The following is a 23,888-nucleotide window of genomic DNA, read 5'->3' as shown; positions in this document are numbered from 1 at the left end:
CTAAAACACGAATTGTCCTTATTAAAATCAGTGATAACTATCAAGACGTGAGAATATCTTACATGGGAGTTTGTGGAGTTCATTGAAGTCGGGACCAAACGCAACGTTTTTGTACTAGCAGTTATCAACTTTTTACGACCTATCTTCAAATATAATCTTTTTAGAGCACTTCGTCTATTTTATTTCATCTCATTTACCTAGTTAGTGTCTTCAGTTATTATATTAGTTATTATAAAAGGTGAGGAGTTTTCACATATGCAAAACTGGCATCACTTCGTTATTGCAGTCTATTACTATTTTGAACCATTTGGCGGCTGTATTAGGATGTTACCCACTTTCTAGAAGTGTCCGACGTATAATTAATAAACAGATGAAGGCGTCTGACCATAAGGATTTACTCTAATCAGCTTCAATGATGGACGGTTGACAGATCCCAGTTAATAAGAATGAACAATTTCACAAAAAATAATGTTTTAATTGAAGTCACGGAGAAAATAAAGTGAATTAAGGGACAAAAAAGGTCCAGTATTTCAGGAAAGTGACACATTTTAGAAGAGTGGGATGAAAAATGAATGATTAGGATGTGGGGAAAATTATGTTGGATCTACTAAGAACGATAACGAATTAAATCTGGGAATTGCTGTCGCTGGTTTGATAAAAAGTTCGATCTAACCTATAGTTTGTGATCGGTCTAATATGGATATATGGGTGAGATTGCCCAGTTTATATAATTTATATGCTGAGATGATTCGAGAGAATTATCTCAGAAAACAAAAAAAGTTATAATTCACCTCCCCACAAAAAGTAGTAAATTGATTTACTGCTTGGACATTCTCTCTTATTCCCCAGCGTCTCCAAGATATTGTTTATTATAAAAAATGTGCATTTTTTTATTTTCGTAAAACATGCATTACTTCATTATTCCAGACTTGTTCGAAATATCTGTTTCAAAAACTAATTTCTTCTTGAATATATAATGAATCAGTTCAATCATTATAATCCAGTCCCTTCCTTACAATAAATCTACATTTGATATTCACCGAGAATTTCTAATAGACGTTCTTGTAATAATAATTCTGTCGCATCTCCTCGAACGAATCCTCTGTGAATCCTTCAATTCCAACAAAATTGAGTAGTATTAAGGGAGTACTGATGATAAAAGTTATGATAGTTATATAATGTCTATGTACAATTATTGACGGACTTTCTACGACCTCTTTCGATTGATCATTTTAGGTACGAGGTTTGACGAAAGAGAATAAGAAATCTTCTTTGTTGAAATTAAATATTCACATAAGCACGATTGTGCCGTGCCGTCTATGGATATAAAATGCGTCGTTTCACAAACTAACGTCAATCTTTGTGTTTTTTTTGGTTTGCCTTTGTTCAGTTTTTGCTAAAAACTTTGGCAACTGTGTTTTCCATTTATTCCTTTGGGCGTTTTTCTTGCTTATTTCTTTTGCTTATCAAATCATTTTTGTCGTTATCCATTTCACAGAAGGTCCAACAAAGAAAACACAAAAAAATATATTTATCTTTCAACGTAATCTCCACATATTTAGCCATTAACACAGACATTAACTGCAGACATCACCTCTTCATTGTTGGAAAATCTTTGACAACCCACCATTTTTTGAACTCTGGCACAAGTAAACAATACGAGGGGGTAAATCTGGCGAATAGATTACATGAGGTAGGAATTCAAACATTAATTCATTATTTTGACCATAGCAATAACAGAAATGTGAGCTGGTGCATTGTATTGATGAAACAAAACTTTCAAATGCGGCCGTTTTTGCTTGATTTCGTCGCTCAAACTAAGCAACGTGGCGTCTTCAAACTTGAAACATATGCTGTTTAGCTTATGTACTTTCTAATACAGTGGTATGTTTCAAGCAACTACCGCTGTCTCTAGGTCAAGCCAGGTACCTCGTAGTTTCTTTGTTTGAATCTTATCTTTAGATTCCTTGTTCAGTCTATTCTCGTGATACCTTTTATTCTGTGAAGTACTCCATTTTCTTTGCTTGTATATGTAGGATCTCAGGACTCGTTGAAAAATTGGTACATATTTCATTAACTTTTGAAATTATCTTTACTCTTCGAAATATTTTATTTAACGTATAATATACTTTACCTGCCTCTTTCATTCTCAACTCTACCTCCAATAAAACATGTGTTACATTGACCAACAGTTAAACGAATTCTTATCTGTGAAAGGTATGGTGATAGTTTGGTTATTAGAAAGTTACATTAATCAAATACAAAAAGTTCCACAGAGTTTGCAATGAAAGGCAAGAAAAATCGTACTCTATAACTTAGGCAAACAACTAAGATAGATCATTTTCTTCTTTCCTTACATAGTCTCTGTAAAAAAATGACATATTTAACACAGAATTCAATTATATATCGGTGCCAGGCCTGTTCCATGTTTTGACTAAAATTTCTGAATAAATAAATTTCAAAAGCTATGTTGTGCTTGAAATAATCTCGGGAAAGTTAGTTTTCAGCCAAAATAAACTCAGAAAAGCCAGTTTTTCTCCAAAATAAATTGTTAAGAAAAATTTTTGGTTGAAACAAGCAGTGAAATATATTTTTTGTAGAAATTAAAATGTTTTACTTAATTAAACTCAAAATGATATTCTTAATCAAAAGAAGGTAAGAAAAGCCTTGTTTTTACCAAAACAACGTTCAAAGGATGATAGTTCACTAATATAATTTCTAATTCCTTTAATTTTATTCGATAACCCTAAATTGAAAGCTTCTAAAAATTCAATTGTTCCTAACTTTAAACCGTTTTGGCCAAGTCCAAGAAAATGTTATCCATATAGCATTTCCTGCGTTTACATGATAATTTCTCGAATGACTCGATCAGATTTTTTAGTACAAATACAGTCCTACAATTAGGGAGGTTATGATTTTGTTTCCACACATAAATGTGGTAATTTTAAAATAAAAGTAATTTACGAAATTACACAAATTCTCGTGCAAGATAACGAAATAAGTTTTTTTAAAAAATGCAAGACAGCAGCTTACATAAAATGAATCTAAATCACAAAAAGGACCCAAAGATGGAAAGTTTCATTAGAATTTATATTAATTTTCTGTTGACTTTCCGTATACATTAACTGATTATGCATGCTGGGCTCATAAGTGCTACATTTTTACGTTCAAAGGATGTTTCAAACGAATAGCGGTTCTATGATATTTATTACATTAAACAGTTGTAATTGATACACCAAAAGGAAGAGCGATTTGAAGAGTTTTACATAAGCCCCTACGAGTTTTTAATGCTATCGCAATTCAATATATATCATTGAAATATGCCCGTTTTTCCCAAACGTTGATCAGTCATTCAGATAATTGTATAGCTGTTTCGATTCTTTTTTTCAACCCTGGAAGATCATCTGGTGGTAGAGGAGCATACACACGATCCTTGATAGTCCTGGTGAACATGGAAAACAAGCTGAGTTAGGTAGTGCACCATTTGAGGAAAAATGTAGTTGTATTATTGGTCTGAAGACAAAGCCATGGATATTGAGATTAAGATATACCACTTACGCTTGTTTCAATGAAAAGAACGTTTCAATAACTATTCGCAAGTATATGACACAAAAATATTGAGCTTACGGGAGCCTTGTTGCATTTGTATCATCGTTAAACGATTTTTTGAACCCCTATTTATTGAGGTGGAAAATCGAATATTATATCATTCATTCATAGCGATATTTCGTCGTCATAAAATAAAAGTTGGCATTGAATCATGGAATTTAGGGCTTCTATATGTTATAAAAGATAAGAACGTAGTCTCTGTACCGTCCAAACTAATTTCTTTTTTTTCTGCTGAATCACGGTGGAAATATTCTCTACGCATTATCAATTCAAGAAACAAAACAGTTGCTTCTCGGTTTCATGTTAGTTGAATGAATACTATGAAGTATTAAGACTCATGTATTCATTTTAAAACACATGGTATAATTTCGGACTGTCTATTCTTTATACAAAGAAATATAATTCAGATTTGTGATAAGAGAGAATGTGTTCTCTTTTTTATCTAATTCCATTCGTTACTTCTTTCATTTAAAAAATATTCCTTTGAGATTGGGTAAATTTTCATACTCCATTCAGTACTATCCACACAAGGTATCAGCACAAATGGAATACCTCGTAACAAATTTTCTCTTATACTAGTTATGAATCTTCCATAAATTGTTTTATTATCAAGTTCCAAATCTTTTCGGGCATGCAATATTCCAGAGAAACGTTATTCGGATTTCAATGTTATTTTCCTATCTATTTCTGGTAAGAGAGATAACTTTCCACCTCTCTAATTTCCTTCTAAATTTTAGAGTTTTTACTCGCCTAGAAATAAGAGTTGTTTTAGTGGAATAAAAACAAAAGATCCATTTTCCTTTAAGTCTGGAGCCCTGATACTTCGAGGCTCCGCGTTATATGTAATTAGAGCGATATATACCATAATACCTTCTGTGATGAATGATCGTTGTCTCTTTGAAAGGTGAATGATTTTTTAATGATACTTGAATGCGGGGTGATGGATTGGGATTAAAATCGAGTTATCTCCAAAATGTTGGGATAAAATGGTATTGACGTAAGAAGGTTAATAAAGAATGCATCATGTAATAGTTTTTTGATATTAGTCCATTTCGAATTTACTAAATCGTTATACGATAGGTCTGAATAGAAATATGTGGGAACTTCCATAGTTAATTGCATTAATTTTAAAAGAAGAAGAACAGATAAGATTAACACACTGGGCTCATCCCATATCCATGTTAAGGGACAGTGTGTCAGTATACTTTTATAAAAATCGCGTTTTTCAGCAAACTTCATCTTTTAATACTTTTTAGCTCTTGTCATTCATAATCTTACACGTACAACAACAATATAGAAAATACATATAAAGAAAAATGTATAAATGTATAAAATAATAAAATTCCACTCACAATAATTAATTAAGATTTGTAGTGATTTTGAGTTGTGAATTCTTGTGAAAATTTTGAATTCATAGGATTAAAAATTTATAGAAATATTGATTATACTCTATATGGAAAGAGCGTAGAGTATTAAATGCTCATCATAAATGCAAAACCCTGAACTTTTTAGTACGTTAGCTTACTTCCAAAATTTGGAATATTCAAATATGCCAATGATAAATAAGTAACTGGAAAGAGATATATTTTACCCATAATTGACCGTACTAAAATGTAAGCGGTTACCTAGATTTATCCTTTTCTTTCCAAAATTGGAGGATATCTTTATTTCACTCTATTTTAATACTCTCACACCAACCTCTGAATCTCCTTAAAAGTAAGAAGACCGTCACCATCATAGCCGTTGCAATGGGTTTTTCGAAAGTTAATAAAATATTATTTCTGCTTTTTAATATAAGATACATATATAGTTATTTTCATTTAATTATTCACAAATACGAGTAAGCCAAAATTTTATTAATGGTAGGAATTTTCTTTTTAAAGTAAAATAAGTGTGTACTTTCCTGTGGATAGCATATTTGTAATCTTCATCGATGTAAACCTCTGGCCTTCCTGACCGAGACTTTGGACCTCTTAAACTTGTTTTCCTTTCCTTGAGAAGTTTGTAGACCGTTGATTTTTCTACACCTGTCATCTTCGAACACATACTTGTTAGATCATCCACACTCACTAAAGGGTACTGATGTTTTAATGCACCATATACATTTAAAGCCATGGCTTTCTCGTAAACAGGGAGTGCATGCGTATTCAATTTATGTATTGGAGTATAGTTTTCAAAGGTCGACATATTGAACAAATTGAATTTTGTAAACGTTTCTGTGACAAACAGTGCGCTAGACGTGCAGTTGTGTATTGGGAATTTTCTTTTATAGGACTTTTTCTTAAACTGAAACTTGTCAATAACCACTTAAGTATACCCCATATTTTAATCTTTTATTACCCTCTTGCAAAATGTACCTAATTATCATTTTCCCAGAAAACATTATACAAATCGTTTTCAAATTAACCTGCTGTCTGGTATAGGTATATACTATAAAGGGCGTGAAATATTTACCTGTCAACATCATTCCTTTCTTAAAATACCCCATAACAATTGTTTTGGCCGATAAGTAAACATAGTTGGAAATTTTAACTTGATGCAATAAATTTCTTAGAAAATAAATGTTGAATTCATTTGCTAAGGTTTAATAAAATAAAATGATAAATTGTTCTTAAATGTGACTACGGCTATAGTGGCCAGGAGAGGGATTGGTTTATTACTCTACACTCTTTTCGAATGGAGTATAATTGAAATATTGATTCTGGTTACTATAGGAATTTTTATTAATTTCTAATTGGTTAGATTATGAATGACGTTGAATTTTTATAGGTCTAGATGAGGATAAGTTGTAGTAAATGATGTTCAATATTAATTGGTTAATTTATGGATAATATTAAATTTTAATAGGTTAGGTCGTTATGAATATAGCTTATATTATATTGGTTTGAATATAAATGGCAATAAATTTTATGGGTTCGTTTTTAACTGTAGTTGAACTTTATATGTTTCTAAAAGGCATTCATATCTAGCTACATCTCTACATCTTGTTATCATCCAACTACCAACTACCAACTACCTGGAAGTATTCAGTAGAGTTCTAACAAGATCCACCTAGACAGTTTGTAGTGCCTTTATGTCAGAACAGAACAGAAGAGCAGTATTTTGCCAGATCCAGAAAGTTCTTCAATAATGAAGAAGCCAAATAACTCTATTAAATATAATTGATGTTGCTTATTATAGTAACCAGAAGAACTTCTCTGTTATCTGATTTAAATGACTTGGACACAATATTTATTGAAATTGACAACCTCTCTTGAAAATTGAATCCATAGAGGCTACATTTGGACTTGGTATTGGTAGATTTTTTATCAGACTTCTAGTAAATATGATAGATGGACTAGGACTATTTAGAAATAGGTTTAATCGCAAAACAAGCAGAGGATATTTTTTTGCCAGTTTTCTACATGTACGGGCACCGTCAATATGTAGACTAAGAAACTTGATCGAATTTGACGATCGTATTAAGTCACTGTTGAGTTGGTAAAGTTCCTTTATAAGATAAATCTTTGCCTATGATAGAATATGCGAATAAAGTGAATTTACCATTAATTCGTAAGTCTGTGACATCATTAATGAATAACAAAAAAGAACTGGATCCAGAATTGAACCCTGAGGTACACCCCTGCACGCTGGCAATTTAATTGAAACATTACAATTAGCCCTATTACCAAATGTTTCCGACATCCAAGGTAAGATACAAACCATTTTAAGATAACACCTCTGATACCCTAATATTTTAGTTTGTTAATCAAAATTTCACGATCTACACACAACATAGTAGATTAATTTAGAATGAGTTTTCTACAAAAGGTTTTAGATCGCTTCACATGGAGCAAGTCTGCGTTCATGAAAGTACTTGTGAAGTTTTTTATCTTTATATGCGGTGAGTATTTTACCCAGCCTTGGCCAAGATAATATTTACTGCAGAATGCGAAATGTTTCAAATGCAAATATGCTTCAATCAATCAGCTGATATACTAAAATTTGTTTGTTGGATTAAAAGTCAAAAGATTGTTCACTAGAATTTTTACTTGATTGCAATAACATTGAAACCAATTGTGTGATCTTGCTGAAATCGATCAATTGAGTCTCATTTGCTTATACTTTTGACTGCATTTTTCATTGCAGCTTACAATGTCTTGCTTCATGTCAAGCGACCTCATTGGTAATAGTATTTCGAATACTTTGAGTTACACTTTTTGTCATGTTATTATGTATGCCAGTTCATACTACTCTCGGGTACCTGCATTCAATGTTTTCAAATTCATAAAAATCATATGAAAAATATATTCTTGCATATCAATATATTTATCTCCATCCACGCCGATGTAAAATTAAATGGATATAGGAGTCGTTTCCTTATGGGATGATTTTTGTCCTCCCCCAATTGTAATATTCCAACCGTTACAAAAAATTTGAATGGAAACTGAATATATGTATGTATCCAGCATGTAGTGATATATATGTGGGATATTCTCTTTTTTTCATGCTCTGGGAATTTATCACTGAACTGAATTTGATGAAAACACGAATAGAAATACATATCGATCGGCTTAAGAGTTTTTATAAAAGACTAAATCCTCTTATTGGTAGACTTGAACTAAAGAAGAAGTAGTTGTTCCTGAAGACATCCACATTCTCAATTTTTTTTCACTGAAATACTTTTTCTAATCGAAAAATGAGCAACTTATGTGTGAGAACGTTGAGAAAACGATATATTTTATTTACTAGATATCATAAAAAAGTAATTATCACCATTAAAACTTTCTATGTTTTTTCTAGCAATCACTATTTTTAATGATGCTGCTTAATCTAACCTAACATAACCTAATTTAACCTAACTTAACTTTACTATGTTTTTAATAAATTAATTCAAGGTATAATTTGTTCACACTTCGTATGTCTTCTAATATTAAAATTCCAATTATTTCTCTTTTGATTTTTATCCATTTTGATAAAACTTTTATTGACTGTAAAATTTATTTGATTTACAAAAATGGAACCGATTTCAATCTTTTACACAGTGGATCGGGAAGCTATTATATTGGGATAGTACGAATGCAATTACTTTTTATAGTTCATGGGTTCGTGTGCAAATCGAAATCATATAAATAACTTATTTTTATTCTTCTCAAATGCTTCATAATTCTGTGTCTTCGGCCCAGTTATTATTTAGTAATGACAACAATTTCTTGAAAGTTTGTGAAACGCTTCTTCTCCTTTTTCGGTATATTATCCCTTCGAAGCGAGAAAAAAATAAATGTACCGATTCGATCGCTTATGGCGTCACTATTGAAAACATTACTACAGCCTCTGCTACTTCATGATCTATTTCTTCTCACAGGCCGTATCTTCTTTTTCGATACACAGTATGTAGCAAAAAATTGCTGTTAATCTCCTGATTGTGCCCTTAGAACTAAGCTTCTTCAAGCAGGCTCCTTTAAGCTCTAGAAACAGTATGAATCTGACACATGTAGTATCATTAGAAATAGACTTCTTGATATACCATCACATCACACACCATATAATTTCACTATGACTGCTTACGTTCACATGATCAGTTAGAGGTTATCGAACACATCTTGAAAGACTTTTAGTCCCTCAAATAATTTATATATTGAATTTCGCTGTATCTTCGACCCAGTTATTATTTGGTAATGAGGAAAATTTCATTAATTAATAAACATATAATATTTAATAACCATGTCAAGAAAATAACGATAAGAAAGGTCCGTTACATCACACGATGTGACGTTTTTCTTTCCATAATGTGTCCATTTTCTCGTTAAATTAATTATACTTTTTTTTTAAAAAATGTGCAATTATATTGTTATTCTAGTTAGGAGCAAACTGATTTTTTCTGTAATTAGTAAAATTTGTATTGGCTGCTTTATAATTGAAAATTTAGTATTTTACTAATTTTCTCTATTTATTTCCATCCATTATTCCCTCAAGTTGTATATATCTAAAACTTTCTACCAAAATGGGGAAATTTATGAACCTATTCAAATGAACGGCAGTATCTTGTCTTGCTTCATGGACACACTGTACGTAGGAATTGAGATTGTTTCGAAAAGATCGAAGTCTATCAATATTTCATTCTAACTTCGAGTGTTTCCTTTCCATTTTGATCGTTTACCCTCTTTTCCAATGTTCTTATGTGGAATTATATCGTCCGCGTAAGTCCATTATTTGATTTTCATTCTGAAAATCATCGAAGGCGAATTTGAAATGTAAGAAAAAGGTAGATACAAAACAAATAAAATTTAATTACTAAATCAAACAGTGTGAACTTCGGTTTTGATTCATAGCTAAGAAATTTATTGAATGTTATGAATCCAAAACTCCATAACTTTGAAAATTATATAATTATCACATTTAAATAGATAAAGAAGAACGAAAATGTTAACATATTCCAAATGCCGGCGATAGATTTTTAGACTAAACAAATTGTTTGAATTGTACTTTTTGAAAGATTCCATACATTTATAATCCATCAACTATAATATCAATAATCGATCGAGTTACATGAATAGAAGTAAATTCTGTTGTTGAATTTAGCATATTTTGATGGATTTTGAGTACAATTTTTATAAAAAAATAAATTTTGGACAGGCAATTCATAAATTTTTCACCACGATATTTCGTCGTTACATTCCAGCAGGACCGTTTCTGATTTTTTTCCAAATACCAAAAGAGTCATTGATAAATTGCCGTAATTATCAGTCTTGGTTCATTATTACTCTTTTTGAATTTAAAAATCCGCGCCATGAGTCCATTGATGCCATGAGAAGTAATTCGTTTGAGGTTCTGGAGGCCATATCAGTCGAGACTTAAAACAAGTGTATGGGAAAATAGATTAAGCATTGGTATGCTTGTGTTGTCTTCATAGGAACCTATTTTGTAGGCGATAATAAAAAGATTTGTTTAAAATATTTTTTTTTGTCAGTCCGGGTCAAATTTAATTACATGGTATATATTCAAAAGTTATCGTCGTTTCATTTGAGACAGTTCCCGAAAAAAATTTGTTGGATTTGCGAGAAAAAAACGTTGCCGATTGTTTGAGAAAACTTTAAAATTTCCTGAGATATCAAATTCTTCGGTAAGAGATATATAACTTGTTATATGTGTTCACTTAAAAAGTGTAAACTCAGTTTATAATCTTATCTGTAGTTTTCCAGTTGGGGAAGTTTTGAATTTCCAGTAATTTCTTGAGAAAGTTTTTTTATATATTGTAAAAAGTTGGGAAATATTCAATACAGAAGATTTGGGTGAATGTTCGAAATTTATATTCGATTGTCTACGTTTGTGAAATCTACTCTATTGCTTGTTTAATAGATTAAACATTAAAACTTTTTTTACTACACATAACCGATCAATTATTTAAAATATTTTGTCAAAAAACAATATTTTTTGTAACAAACTTTCGCAAAATTTTATACTACTTTGTTGATTTATTATACAATATATTTGAAATACTGCTAATTATTATACAATGAGAATCCTTTTCGTATTTCAAGATTACATTCGCAAACCTTTAAGGAGAAACTCAATTACCTCGGAAAAGAATTGCAGGATTTATCCAAAGAAAACTGCATTGAGTGAAAACAAATATTTAGATGCTTGTGTCATGTTAGAAGATCCGCACTAAACTACTAGACAAATATTCAGGGAAATATTTCGCAAACATCCGTAACGAGAATTTTACATGAAACAGGTTGATTCAGAATTTGTTAGATTGTTAGTTCGATAGACTTAAAGAGTTTGCTAAAACCACGATGAAAAAATTTGACTACCAAAACGATCCCAATTTTTCAAATGCTGCTTCAGTTATTTTCTAATAAGGCTACAGTTTTTCACTAATTGGAACATAAATCTACTGGTAATTGTGATAGCGGAAATCCAACACGGAATATCCTCAAAAAATCCCCTTTTGATAGAAAGCAACTTTCTGTTGGTAAATAGTATTAAGCCTGTGATGGTTATTTCGAAATCAATGTAAATATTTCAGATAATACCAACTCATATTATTATTTTGACTTTATATTTGACCAAAATACTAATGTACTTCTTATAAAATGGATTAGGATGCGTGGTTTTTATTGATCAGTTCCCACGATCACCCAATATGATTTATAAATATGGGAAAATATGCAGAGATAAGAAGAATTGATAACAAATGCATTCGAAAATTTTGAAAATCGCATATCTGCTATACTTAATCATTTTCAACATAAAATTGTTAGTTATTGCCGATTTTCAGTGTCGTTACTGTTATTGATGGTAGATTTTCTCACGACATTTCCGTTAGGACATTCTGAAATCTTATCATAATTTCTTCAAATTTGAAAAATAAGAACTGAATTATTCATTTGAAATAACAAAACTAATATGAATAAAAATTTAGTATAATAGAACAAATTGTTTTCTAAATTATCAACAGCTTATTCCTCACTATATAAGGAAAATCCGCAGAATTGAATTCAAAATACAGTACTCTTAAGTATTTTTGAGAACTTTTCGGTAGTGGTTTATGTTTAGTAAATTTATAACCAATATTTCAAGAATAGCAACAATCACATTTTGTTAAAGATATCATTTTAAATTTATAAGTTCAATACAGAACTAGAAAACGATAAAGATCGAAACTATTTTTAAAATGTATCACTGGCACGAATAAAGTTTCTATAACCATGTTCAACACATTATGGATCAAGGAGATTGAGATAAGCTTATCCAGCGTTGTATGGCATCTTCTGTTAACTTATCGAACGTATTGATAGGGTGGTATCAGATATTCAATCGTTTAGACATAACAACTCAGTTTTTGCCAATAGCACCTATAAATGGCAAAATAAGCTTAGAAGCTCAATACTTTTCACAAGAAAGGCTTGCTGGAGTTGAGGTGAGTTTTTTTCCATAGTTGTCTGTGTCCATTTTGATTTATTCACTGCCAACTTATTCCTCGCTTTTCCCGCCATCTTCATTCCTTCTGTCCAATTCCTACTCGGTGTCCTTTTCTGCCTTTTTTAAGCTCGTGCTTCTTCCATTTTCATGACGTGATCAAACCATCTTAATTGTCTTCAATCGATTTTGTTTTAAATGGGTTATCAATTCAAAGTTTATCTTATCATGTTATTCATTATTTTGTCGTATCTTGTTTTTCTATTTTCTTAAAAATCTTATTTCTGTGCAGTTTATCTTTAGTGTCTGTGTAAGTGATCATACTTCTGATTTTTTTTAATATTCCTGATTTTATTTGTCATGTTATTTTTTTTAATAGAAACTCCGTGTATTCAAGTTGCTCCGGTCCTTTTTTTCATTCCCTTTCCCTGTCTTCCATCTTGTGTTGATATTTTCAAATTTTTAACCTATTCTATTTTAAATTCTTCTAGTATTATCTCATGTGTTTTCTCCCTTATGCTTATTATCATCCTCTTAGTCTTATCGTGTTTTTTTTTTAATTTATAATTTGTTACCTGTAGACTTTCGTTGCGTATTTTCAAAATTAGGTCAAAGTTTTTTCATCTTGTGCTATTATTACTACGTCATTTGCATGTAGTATCCCCTAATATCTTCAATTTTACAGTGTCTTACTTAATACTATTTAACTTATCTCTCTCTCCTTTTTATTCACCATAAAACCATGGTAAATGGTAACATAACTTACTCTAACTTAACCTAACCATGGTTATTGGTAATAAGTTCAGTATATATCCTTGATTTACATATTTGGTACCTCTTGCATGAATTTGATAAGATGTTTTGTCTGAGTATATAAAGCTCTTACTCCGTTTCTGTTTTTTTTATTCCTTTGTATTCGGATAAAATAAGTTATTTAATAGGTAATCTCGGAGTAGTCATTGTAGTAATGTAGTACTCTCAAATATGTGCGTCCATTAATCAAATTTCACCCTGAACGCTGATAGAATTTCCACCAATAGCCACTTTTTGAAATGCCTACTATATCTGCTAGCTCACATACTTTAAGTCGACGATCATCCAGTACCTCTTTGTGGATTTTCTTCAACATTTCTGGAGTTGTAACCTCATTTGGTCGACCACTGCGATGCTGGTCTTCGCATGTCGTACGGCCTCGTCTAAACCAATATTTAATTGTTTGTAACGTAAGAGCAGAATCTAGTTCAGCTTTCATATTGGTCGAACTAATACCTTTTAAATAAAGTACATAACGATACCAATTTTTTCCATGTTTATAAATTCACTGAAAACGTTCACTATTCATTACTACCAAACAAATACTAAACAACGTGGCGTTTTCAAACTTGCAACACTTACTGTATAGTTCGTGTACTTTCTAATACATCGGTATTTTTCAAGCAACTACTGCCATTTCTAGGTGAGGTCAGGTACTTCTGGGACAATCCTTTTATTATGCTGATGTCTAGCGATTTTCACACTTTACTTAAAATTTGAACGGTAACCAATTTCACATAACCCTTCGGCGATCCACTTTATCATTTGATACATGTAGGCAGATTCGAGATGTTTTTTACTATGAGCACTCTCAAATCAACTACCTTTTAAAATGACTGAATAGAAACAAAGGAAACAAAGAAACATAATATCATAGTTTGGTTATTAAATTTTTGTTAGAACAAAAGGACATATGTACATTTTATTTATCCTTGTCTTAAACTTACAACAAAACCAATATACAATTAATTAATGTTATTTCTATAATATCCGGGATATAAGATTCCTAATAGTTATTGGCCAGTCTAACTTTGAAGGTATTTCCTACAAAATTTTGATATTGCAGGGACCGGTAACCTAACCAAAATGCATCTAACTTGATTAATTTAACTGCAATTAATTTTTTTCACTACTAGCTACACGGTATTATGTATTTTTGTGATATTTCATAAATTCAAACAATTTTTTTATATGACATGACGTAAACAAAAGGGAAAAACAAAGATTGTTTCCATCCTCAAGTAAACATGTTTGAAAATACGGACCGACCGTCCTCAGACATTACATAATACAATGATATTACTTACATAGTTAAATCGTCTCCTTCTCCAAAGATGCTTCTGACAGGTACATAAATGAGTGTGGTAAGCAGCGGGATGCCCCATCCTATTAATATCATGCCTTTCAAGAGGTTCCTTTGGGAAATAAACGCCCAAACAAGGACAGTGTGTAAGTAGAGGCCTTCGCACAACATCCAAGAATAATTTGATATTAGGCAGGTGTAAAGGACGGTGTGGAGAGATTTACAAACCGCCTAAAACAAATAAATGGTAAGTAGGTTATTAATTTCACCTCAACTCGTGCTTTTAGAGACTTAATATTGAGGTTTAAGAAAAAATGTTCGGTATAAACAAACTGCAATCAGGGTATCCTGTATTACATGTAAGAAGTATCTTAAAAAAATTTATATTTGGTAGTTCTTGTGTATCAAGGTGAACTGAATTTTATTCATATTACATTTGATTTTCTTTTCCTAACAGAACCAATAAGTTAACCCCTTCTACTCGCGATATGAACAACATTTTTTGGATTCCACTATTCCATATGTGAACGGCATTGACATTTATAGATGTCAATGATTACCGTAAGTAAATATCAGGAATAACAAATCTTGGACGTAAGTTAGGCAGAGCATCCAATTCAGAGAACCCAATAAATATAACACACCACACTTATATTACTAGGTGAATATTCAAATCGTATCTTGTGCTGTTCTGATTAATATTTATATTCTGTTTTCTTTATAACACCTATACAACAAATATTCTTATATGTGGTGGAGAGGTTATAAAGAAATACAAACTATAATGTCAATTACGAAATGAGCTGGCTGAACCCTTTGTCCATTTTGTTTCGTCAAACCAAGAAGCTATGAATCTATTTGAATTACTCAAAGAGTATTTTATTTTTCATCCTAATCCAGTTTAAAAGGTAGTAATCAGACGGGATGGTTGACTCAACATATCACTGTTAATGCCTAATTATAAACTGAAGTAGTAGAAGGGAATGAGGGGATCAGCTTCTCTGAAGGTAAAAATAACACTACAATACATTATGAATCCGAAGCGAGAGTTTCACTTCATGTGTTAAGAAGACCAAAAAAGTTGCTGTCAATTTACAAAAAAAATATGCAATATCAATGTAAGTATAGTAAGTAAGTATTTGAATCTCAATAAACTTCATATGAGTTGTATTCGGTCAAATATTAACTTGTTGTTGAGGGAAAGGGCTATAAATTGGGAGCATAGAGAATACGGTACATCTCTTAGAACAGAAAAAATTCAAACGCAGATTATAAGAGAATGACAGAGCGAGTGGAACCAGGAAACCAGACCTATTTATATGATTTTGTTGATAAATAGTTTCGATTTTAGCTCTCCTTTTAATGAAATTCGTTTTTAAAAGAGGTGGAAATATTGTTGTTTTGATTTATTTTGATAACGACTGAAATATCAATTTTTTCACTCTTCTCAAAAACTAATTATCAATCAGAAGAGACCTAAAATCGAAAATTTTTATCCATAGAAAAATATTCAATTGCCAGAATTATTTGATTCACCATTAAGCCCTTTAAGCAAATAAAAAGATTTATAAAAATTCACAAATCAACAATATTAGATATTGTATCGAAATTAGTTTTACCATATCATATGTGTCCTGCTGCCTGATATCCATCACTCTCTACTTGATTTATTCCGATCATCCTGCTTTTAGCTTTTCTCCGTCTGGATTTCCTACCAGATTTTACTCGATGACTTGCTTCTCATATCCATTACTCTCAGCACATGTCCAAACCAGATCAGCTCCCTATCTCTCTATAATATGTTTTTACTTGAGTCTCTCATTTGTGATCCTCTTCATACTAGATCTTATATATATATTAATCGGGTTAAAACGTTCTTCGCCGTCTTCCGATTCCCAGTTTCCATTTTTCTCGATCTTCCCAAAGATCTTCTTCCAATCCTCTCTCTCGAATATCCTTCTCGATACCTTCTCTCCAGCTTAATCTTGGTCTTCCTCTTTTCCTTCTTCCTTGTGGTGTCCAATTTAAAATTTGTTTGGGTATGCGGTCTTCAGGCATTCTTTGGACATGTCCGTACCATCTTAACTGATTCACCCTAATGTCTTCCGTAATCGTATGTTGCACTTTCATGATCTCCCTGATTCTGTCGTTTCTTATTTTTTCCAGTCTTGATATTCCTGCCGCGCGTCTCCAATAATCCATTTCTGTGGCTTCAAGCATTTTGACTGTTTTTTCTTTTAGAGGCCAGATTTCGCTACTATATGTTGTTATACTTTTTATTATGCTATTGTATATTCGATGTTTGTTTTCCTTGGATATTTGTTTGTCCCACAATACACTATTTAGTTGTCTTATTGCTTGTCTTCCTTGGTTATTTCTTTGTGTTATTGCTTCATCTAATCTTCCATCACTAGTGATGATCATGCCTAGGTATTTGTATTTTGTACAATGACTTATTTTTTGTTGTGTTTCTTCAAGTATTAAATTTTGTTGTTCTCCTCCAATACACATATATTCCGTTTTACTAAAATTTACTTCTAGACCCCATTTCCTGTATTCCTCTACTAGCTTTCTTGTCATATATTCTAAGTCTTCGTAGTCATGTGCCAAGATTATTTGGTCATCTGCAAAACACAGGGTATATAGTGTGGAATCGATTAGTGGGATGCCCATGTTCTTACATTTCCTTTTCCAGTGTGCTAGTGCGTGTTCCATGTATATCTTGAAGAGTGTGGGCGACAGACAGCATCCTTGTTTTAACCCCTTATTGATGGAGAATCCTTTTGAGACCTTGTTTCCTATTTTTACTTGTGATTTACTGTTTTCATAAAGCTTTTGTACTGCTTTTATTAGGGCCGCATTTATATTTGTTCTTTCCAAGGCATCTCATAGTTTTGTTTGCGGTACGCTGTCATATGCTTTTTTAAGGTCAACATACAAAAGGTGGAGTTCTTGATTTTTGGCGGTTTTCTTTTCAATTATTTGCAAAATCGTAAATAAATGATCAATAGTCGACCTCCCCGCTCTGAAGCCTGCCTGTTCTTCTGCTCCATGTTGCAATATTCCTGTTTGATTTTATTTTTTATGATTTTTCCATAAATTCTGGATATTGTACACAGCACTGTAAGTCCCCGGTAGTTGTCGCAATTTTCTCTAGATCTCTAGATCTTTCCAGCCTAAATACTCTCAGTAGCTTCCAATTTCTTCTATCAATCCCTACAGCTTTGCTCTGTATACGTTTTTCCAAAATTGTTTTAGATTCTTTTGTTATCTCCATTTGTACTCTTTTTACAGAATAATGCCTTTTTACCTATAGGTCTTTCCGTTCTTCCTCAATAAAAATTTTATTTTTTATATTGAGCTATGAGTTTTTGGGTCATATATTCCATATCTTTTCATATTAATCATCATCAATCAGGGTGTAGTTTTACTTATCGTAAATAAATCGCTAGAGTAAACTTAACACAGAAAATGTAGTAGCGTTTGTTGTGGCGCTGTTTACGAGAGGCCTAACCTCATCAATGAGGGTTTAAATTTTAATTGATGGTTGAACGTGTACCGTAATTGATAAATCTGAAGATAGAGAATCCAAATATTAACCAACAAAGTTTACTATTGTCGTGATTGTGGTTTTGCGTTAATTATGTTATGGTCAATCAAAATGTCAACCATTAATATATCATTAGTACCCGATTCCTACGATTCAATAATTCTTCCTAATGAACTTTCAGAGGCAATTAATTCAATATTGAAGTTATTGATGAAATATTACAATGTTTGTTCATTGTAAGTATCCATTATTCATTTGAATTTTGACGAATATAAACGGTGCAAACATATGAATCAATCAACGATATCTTCGTATTTAAATTGAATCCTGCCATATATCATCCAATATAAATTCACCGTTTCATAGTTAACTTTGAATAAAACCAAATAACATACGGTTAACGTGACCTTTTCATAGTCAAATATTACGAAATGATTAATCGCCCATGGGGTATAAACTTGATCTGAAAACGAAAGAACATTTCAAAAGAAAATGTAGAAACGATAAGTCTTCCCTCGTTGTTTTTAAACAACGAAAAACCATATCTTAGTTGTGTGGTACCATTTTTTATCCTATCATTTGTCTCTCGCTCTCTGCTTACTTCCATTTTGTTATTATAATTGCTCCGATTTCCAAAAGTAAACACATACTTGAGTGTATTAAGATTGATATTATTCATCATCTATATCCCCCACTTAGCCCTTGAATTTGAGCTAACAAGTTTTTAACCCTTATTTTTTATGTATTATAAAATGGATTAGGTCTGATCTGTTGTGTTAAGGTGAAAGTTACTATTAAAACTTTTCCTTTTTAGTACATTTTCGAGTTAGACAGATAGAAGTTACCGGGGTGCTTAATCTGGTGAGTGAGATGGTTCTGGACAGATATAAGACTTTTAGCGGTCAAAAACTCAGGCAAATTGATTTGAGTTTTGATGCGTTATCATAACCATGAAGCTGTGGACTTAGTCTTCAGGTCTCTTCTTTCGCACATCATTTCACAAACTTTTTAGTACTCACACATGAAATTTTACTTGGGATGAACTCTGATATGAATACTGTCACAATAAAATTAAGTTCACGATCTTGATGGTCGATTTTTATTGACAGAAATTTTTAGGGCAAAGTGAATCATTACTCAACCCCATTATCTCAAGTAAAAGCATAATTAGTACCACTCAATTGAATAACTGTTATCTTTCTATTCATAATTTAAAAAACTCGAAAAATTTTTAACTTATATTTTCTGTAGATCGTTATTCACGAGCGATCCTCGATCTTAACTCACTCTTTCCAATTTTCCATTGTACTTCTTATTAGTTTCTAAATATGCTACTTTATCACCATGAACAAATTTCAATGTTTCTGGAGCATTTCTCTTCAATTTTAAACAATTTTCAATGTTAATTCCTTGTGTCACAACTGGCGAACTAGTAAAAATAGATACAGATACTGCTGAGGAAATACTTTAACCATATTTTCTGATCACTTCTCGTAATAAAAGATAATAAAAGACATGACTTCCCTTTTGTAGAACTCGGCTGTTCTTTCGAGTTTTTCGAATTCCTTTTTAGGGAGACTTAGTTCCCGTCCTTTAACACCTCCAGCTTGTTTCCCAGCCCTCTATATTTTTTCTCTTCCTCTTCCTCTCCAAACCTGCGTCAACAAGACCATCATTCTTATCTATTAATCACTTATTATTCCTTCGTATACTTCCTTGAATATACTCATGATTTTTCTTTCTATTCTTAGCATCATTTCGGCCTATTTCTTAATTTATTAGCAGAATAAGTAAAAATGAGTCTAAATGTTGATTTACATATTTTTATTTCTTCGCTTTTCAGAATTTTCTATTTGAATTAAGTGTTTTATTCGTTGCTTGTAACTTACTTCTTCGGTTCTATCTCTATCATCAATTATTATTAGACATAGCTACTGAATTTCTTCACCACTACCAACTCGCATCCTCCACACATCAATCTCTTCTTTTTCGACTCTTTCGCTACATTTACTCATTTACTTCGTCTTATCTCCCCTCTTTATCTATTATAATAGTTATTTGTATGTCAAGGACTGAAAGTGCTACTTTATTAATACTATTTCAGCCGCGGCGTACACAACTTTTTTTTGGACGACGCATAAGTATGTAACAAGAATTCTATTATATTTTCTCTGGTTAAAGTTTTTCTTTTTTTTGTAGGGCCCTCTGTTTTGTTTCTTCAGGAAATTGATGAGTTTTGGATATTTGTTGATGTGAATATCTTGTTTTATTGCGAGAGTACTTTTAATCATCGAGAATGTAGACCATAGAGTAGAACTTTTCCATATTTTAGATTTTTCTAAAAAATAAGCCAGCATTATGTGTTCCGTAGGGGTTTTCGCCTTTTTCTGGTGATACCACTTCATAAAGACCTCCTACTGTTTTTCGTACCTTGCACGAGTTTTATCCAGCAACGAATTGTTTTCTTGGCTGAGATCAGGTGGATTCGAGTAAATCTTCATCGCTGATATATTTTTTTTTCATCACCATTCATTATTATTCATTAATTTAGACAAAAATTCGGATAAAACAAATAATTTCAGAAAATTGAAAATTTAAGGTTATTCAAAATCATCTAAGTGAAGCTGTCAACTGTCAAGATTGAAGTGGATAGTCACATTTAAGGAAGTTAAGTTGTCTACTCCAGAGCGTCCTGAAAGTGTTTTACAGTACGAAACTGTCACTTCCACTATATGGAACACTCATAACGCAACTTTCGGTATGTAAATTAATACAGAGCGAATAACTTCCAGATGGCATCGTCTAAAAATGAATTTTTCTGTATCACCATATGGTGTTGTTACTTTAGCACTTGAGTTTTCCATCAGTTTATTAACTTTGGCGGGATTCTCATATGTTACGAAGCATTCACTCAACTCTTTTCTTTTTATTTTGTGAAAAACCTGCTGCATATCTATGAATGAAATTTCTATATATCTTCTATATTGTATTCTTGGTTCTTTTCTATCGCATGTTTTAACATGTGTATTGCATCAATAGTTGATATATACAGAGGATGCGAGCTTAATACATTCACAAACAAATGCTGGATTGAAACGTTTGAAAGAGATAGATAACGATAAGATAGATGTAAAGATAAACGAAATAACGCAAATAGTAGCTTGTAATTATATTATATATATAGTATATTAAATAATTGTATCTGATTAGATAAATGATTACACTATTTAGGCATAAGCTCTAGTCTACAGTTTTAATATGTCTCTAAATGCAATTATGCATATTGGATAATTACTAATAAAGGCATTAACTTCTTTTTCGTCGATTGTTAAACACTGTGAAACCAATTATAAATTAATTGGAATACATTTTTTTATAATTGTGAAATGAATTCCTTGGAGATAATCAGTCTGTAGATCTCCTCCGCGCACACTTTGAAAATAAATCTCATTTCAGATTACGTACATTAGAGTTGTGTGTTTTAACTTGATCAATTAATTCTCCCCCACTATTTATTTACCGTCCCTATATTTATGTCGTGTTGTTAAGTAGCTCGGAGGTTTAAATTGGATATTGATTAGCTGATTCTAATGTTGGTTAATTATATTAGAGCACCAAGCGTAGACCCATTTCATATCTGCCAATACTGTCTAATTAACGATCAAGAGCCTTAATATACATATTGTCCAGTACTTGTATAATGTGAAGTTATTTATTTCCAGAAATTAACAGATTCGTATGAGTGATTTAGTATTGTAACGTTTTTCGTATTTACTTTCACTCTTTCTATTCGTGGGGTGAATTGATAACACTGTCTCTTACGTTCATAATTTATTTACATACTATACAATACACTTAACTTCAATAATTTACTTATAAATCGAATAATTTCCGTTCCTTTCACTACGACTATTTATTCCTAACTAACTAGCTGCCTTTACACAAATCATTTATATACCTAAATAAAATTATACATAGTTCTATAACATGTAGAAACAAAATAAATAAATAAATAGACTTTTCTAGAAATTATTTAGAATAAATACTGTAAATAATATCTCTTTCTTCTACGGTATGTATATTGATGATTGATGATAGAAAAAAATGAAATTGGAAACAAAAATCAAAAATTTTATCGATAACCTGCCAATACATGAAACAACATGTACGTTTGAAGTAAGGCAATATTTGGAAGAGTAATACACATATTTTCAGAGATTTTTTGGTCACCAGATTTAACCCAGTTAGATTATTTCTTTTGGGGTCAATTGAAAGAGAATACAAACAAGGGCCGTTTACAAATGCTCATAAAAAGAGTAACTTTTTTAGTAGTATTAACAATAAAAAAGTTTCACATATGGTGTGAACTTGGACATGCAGAAGTAATTTCCTATATTGCAAATAATTACGAAGTCGACAAAGCAATGAAATTCCTGTGTTTCACTATCGTTGTTTGAGTGTCATTGCAAAAATTCAATTAGTGCCGTGTAGCTTTCCAATGCTTATCATATATAACAATCCAAATAATCCAAATTAATGGATTTTCTTTTCAATTCAGATATATGTTTTGAAGATATATCCCTTAAAAACAAATTGCCTGTTTTCTTCAGATTTTAGTTCCAGACAATATTAATATTCTGAACCGTGAAGCATATTGATACAGATGAACTCACTCCACTAGTCACGCAAACTCGGTTGCCATTACTGACGAAGCTAATTGGCTAATTTAGAATCTATTCTAAATCAATTCTACTGATTCGGAATCAAATCCGCGAGCGTAGCTATTGCTTCAATTCCTTCCTCGTTAGCACAATGTAGTTGCTTCAAAGAAGATCATGAAACTGAATATACGATTGCTGATACAGAAAGTGAGATTAGTTGCCATTAGGAGCCGGATCATGGCTTATATTTTGGTATATGTGTACGCGACAACTTAACTATCAGGAGGATATAATATTGCAATGAAATTATTGAATTCTAAAACATTCACTACATTTTGGTTAACCCTCGTACATAATTTCGCAGGTAGAAACACTCGAATTTTCGAATATCACTTGAGCAATCTTCTTTAACTTCAACAAATTTATATTGATATACTTTTCTTTGTAAAATCTATGTTTCAACAATTGTTGCATTGGTTTAGGAAATGATATATAATTTGATCATATATTTTTGTGAAAAAGTGTTTGTACAAGACTAATTTATTTGATGGGTCCTAATGCATGTAACAAAAAGAGTAATTAATCACATTATTCTCAGTGTAAGGATTTTTTGCCATTTAATGGAATACTTTGGTGAAGGTCTCTTTCGACATTATCTATCTTTATGTTTGTGTAAGTGAGCAAAAAACTCGACCTCAACTCCGCAGGTAGTGTGTGTAAATCATGAAAGTGTGTGAAATGGGACCTGTCGGTCAGTGGACGCAGATGAAAAGAGTAACAAAAGATTTGGTCCGTACTTTCTCAAAGTATTTGCGAACGTCGCAACAAATAAGGAAGAAATGAGCGGAAAAAGCTTCTTTTACGATAGAAGTATTTTTATTACATCAAGATAATGTTATTTGAAATACTGAGATGGAAAAATGAAAAAAAAATAGAGTCGTTATCAGGAACAACATCTAATTACACATTCCAATAGCTACGGCTTCCCTATTATAATATTTTTCCTGAACGATCAACAAAATTGCCGAATTTATTTTTTTATGATTCA

General features: G+C 31.6%; 1 protein-coding gene across 5 annotated transcripts in view; it reads right to left on the bottom strand.

The window, feature by feature from the left end:
• The window catches only part of LOC130901707 (calcitonin gene-related peptide type 1 receptor), a 200,808-nt gene that overhangs the window by 24,651 nt on the left and 152,269 nt on the right, over positions 1 to 23,888 (bottom strand). For all 5 annotated transcript variants that reach the window (XM_057813247.1, XM_057813248.1, XM_057813246.1 and 2 more), the window contains one exon: positions 14,634 to 14,860. In XM_057813247.1, the coding sequence (XP_057669230.1) occupies positions 14,634 to 14,860 (227 nt within the window). The remainder of the gene's footprint in view (positions 1 to 14,633; positions 14,861 to 23,888) is intronic.

The sequence above is a fragment of the Diorhabda carinulata genome, chromosome X (assembly GCF_026250575.1).
Source record: "Diorhabda carinulata isolate Delta chromosome X, icDioCari1.1, whole genome shotgun sequence".
Lineage (NCBI taxonomy): Eukaryota > Metazoa > Arthropoda > Insecta > Coleoptera > Chrysomelidae > Diorhabda > Diorhabda carinulata.
This window is presented reverse-complemented; position numbering and strand designations above follow the sequence as displayed.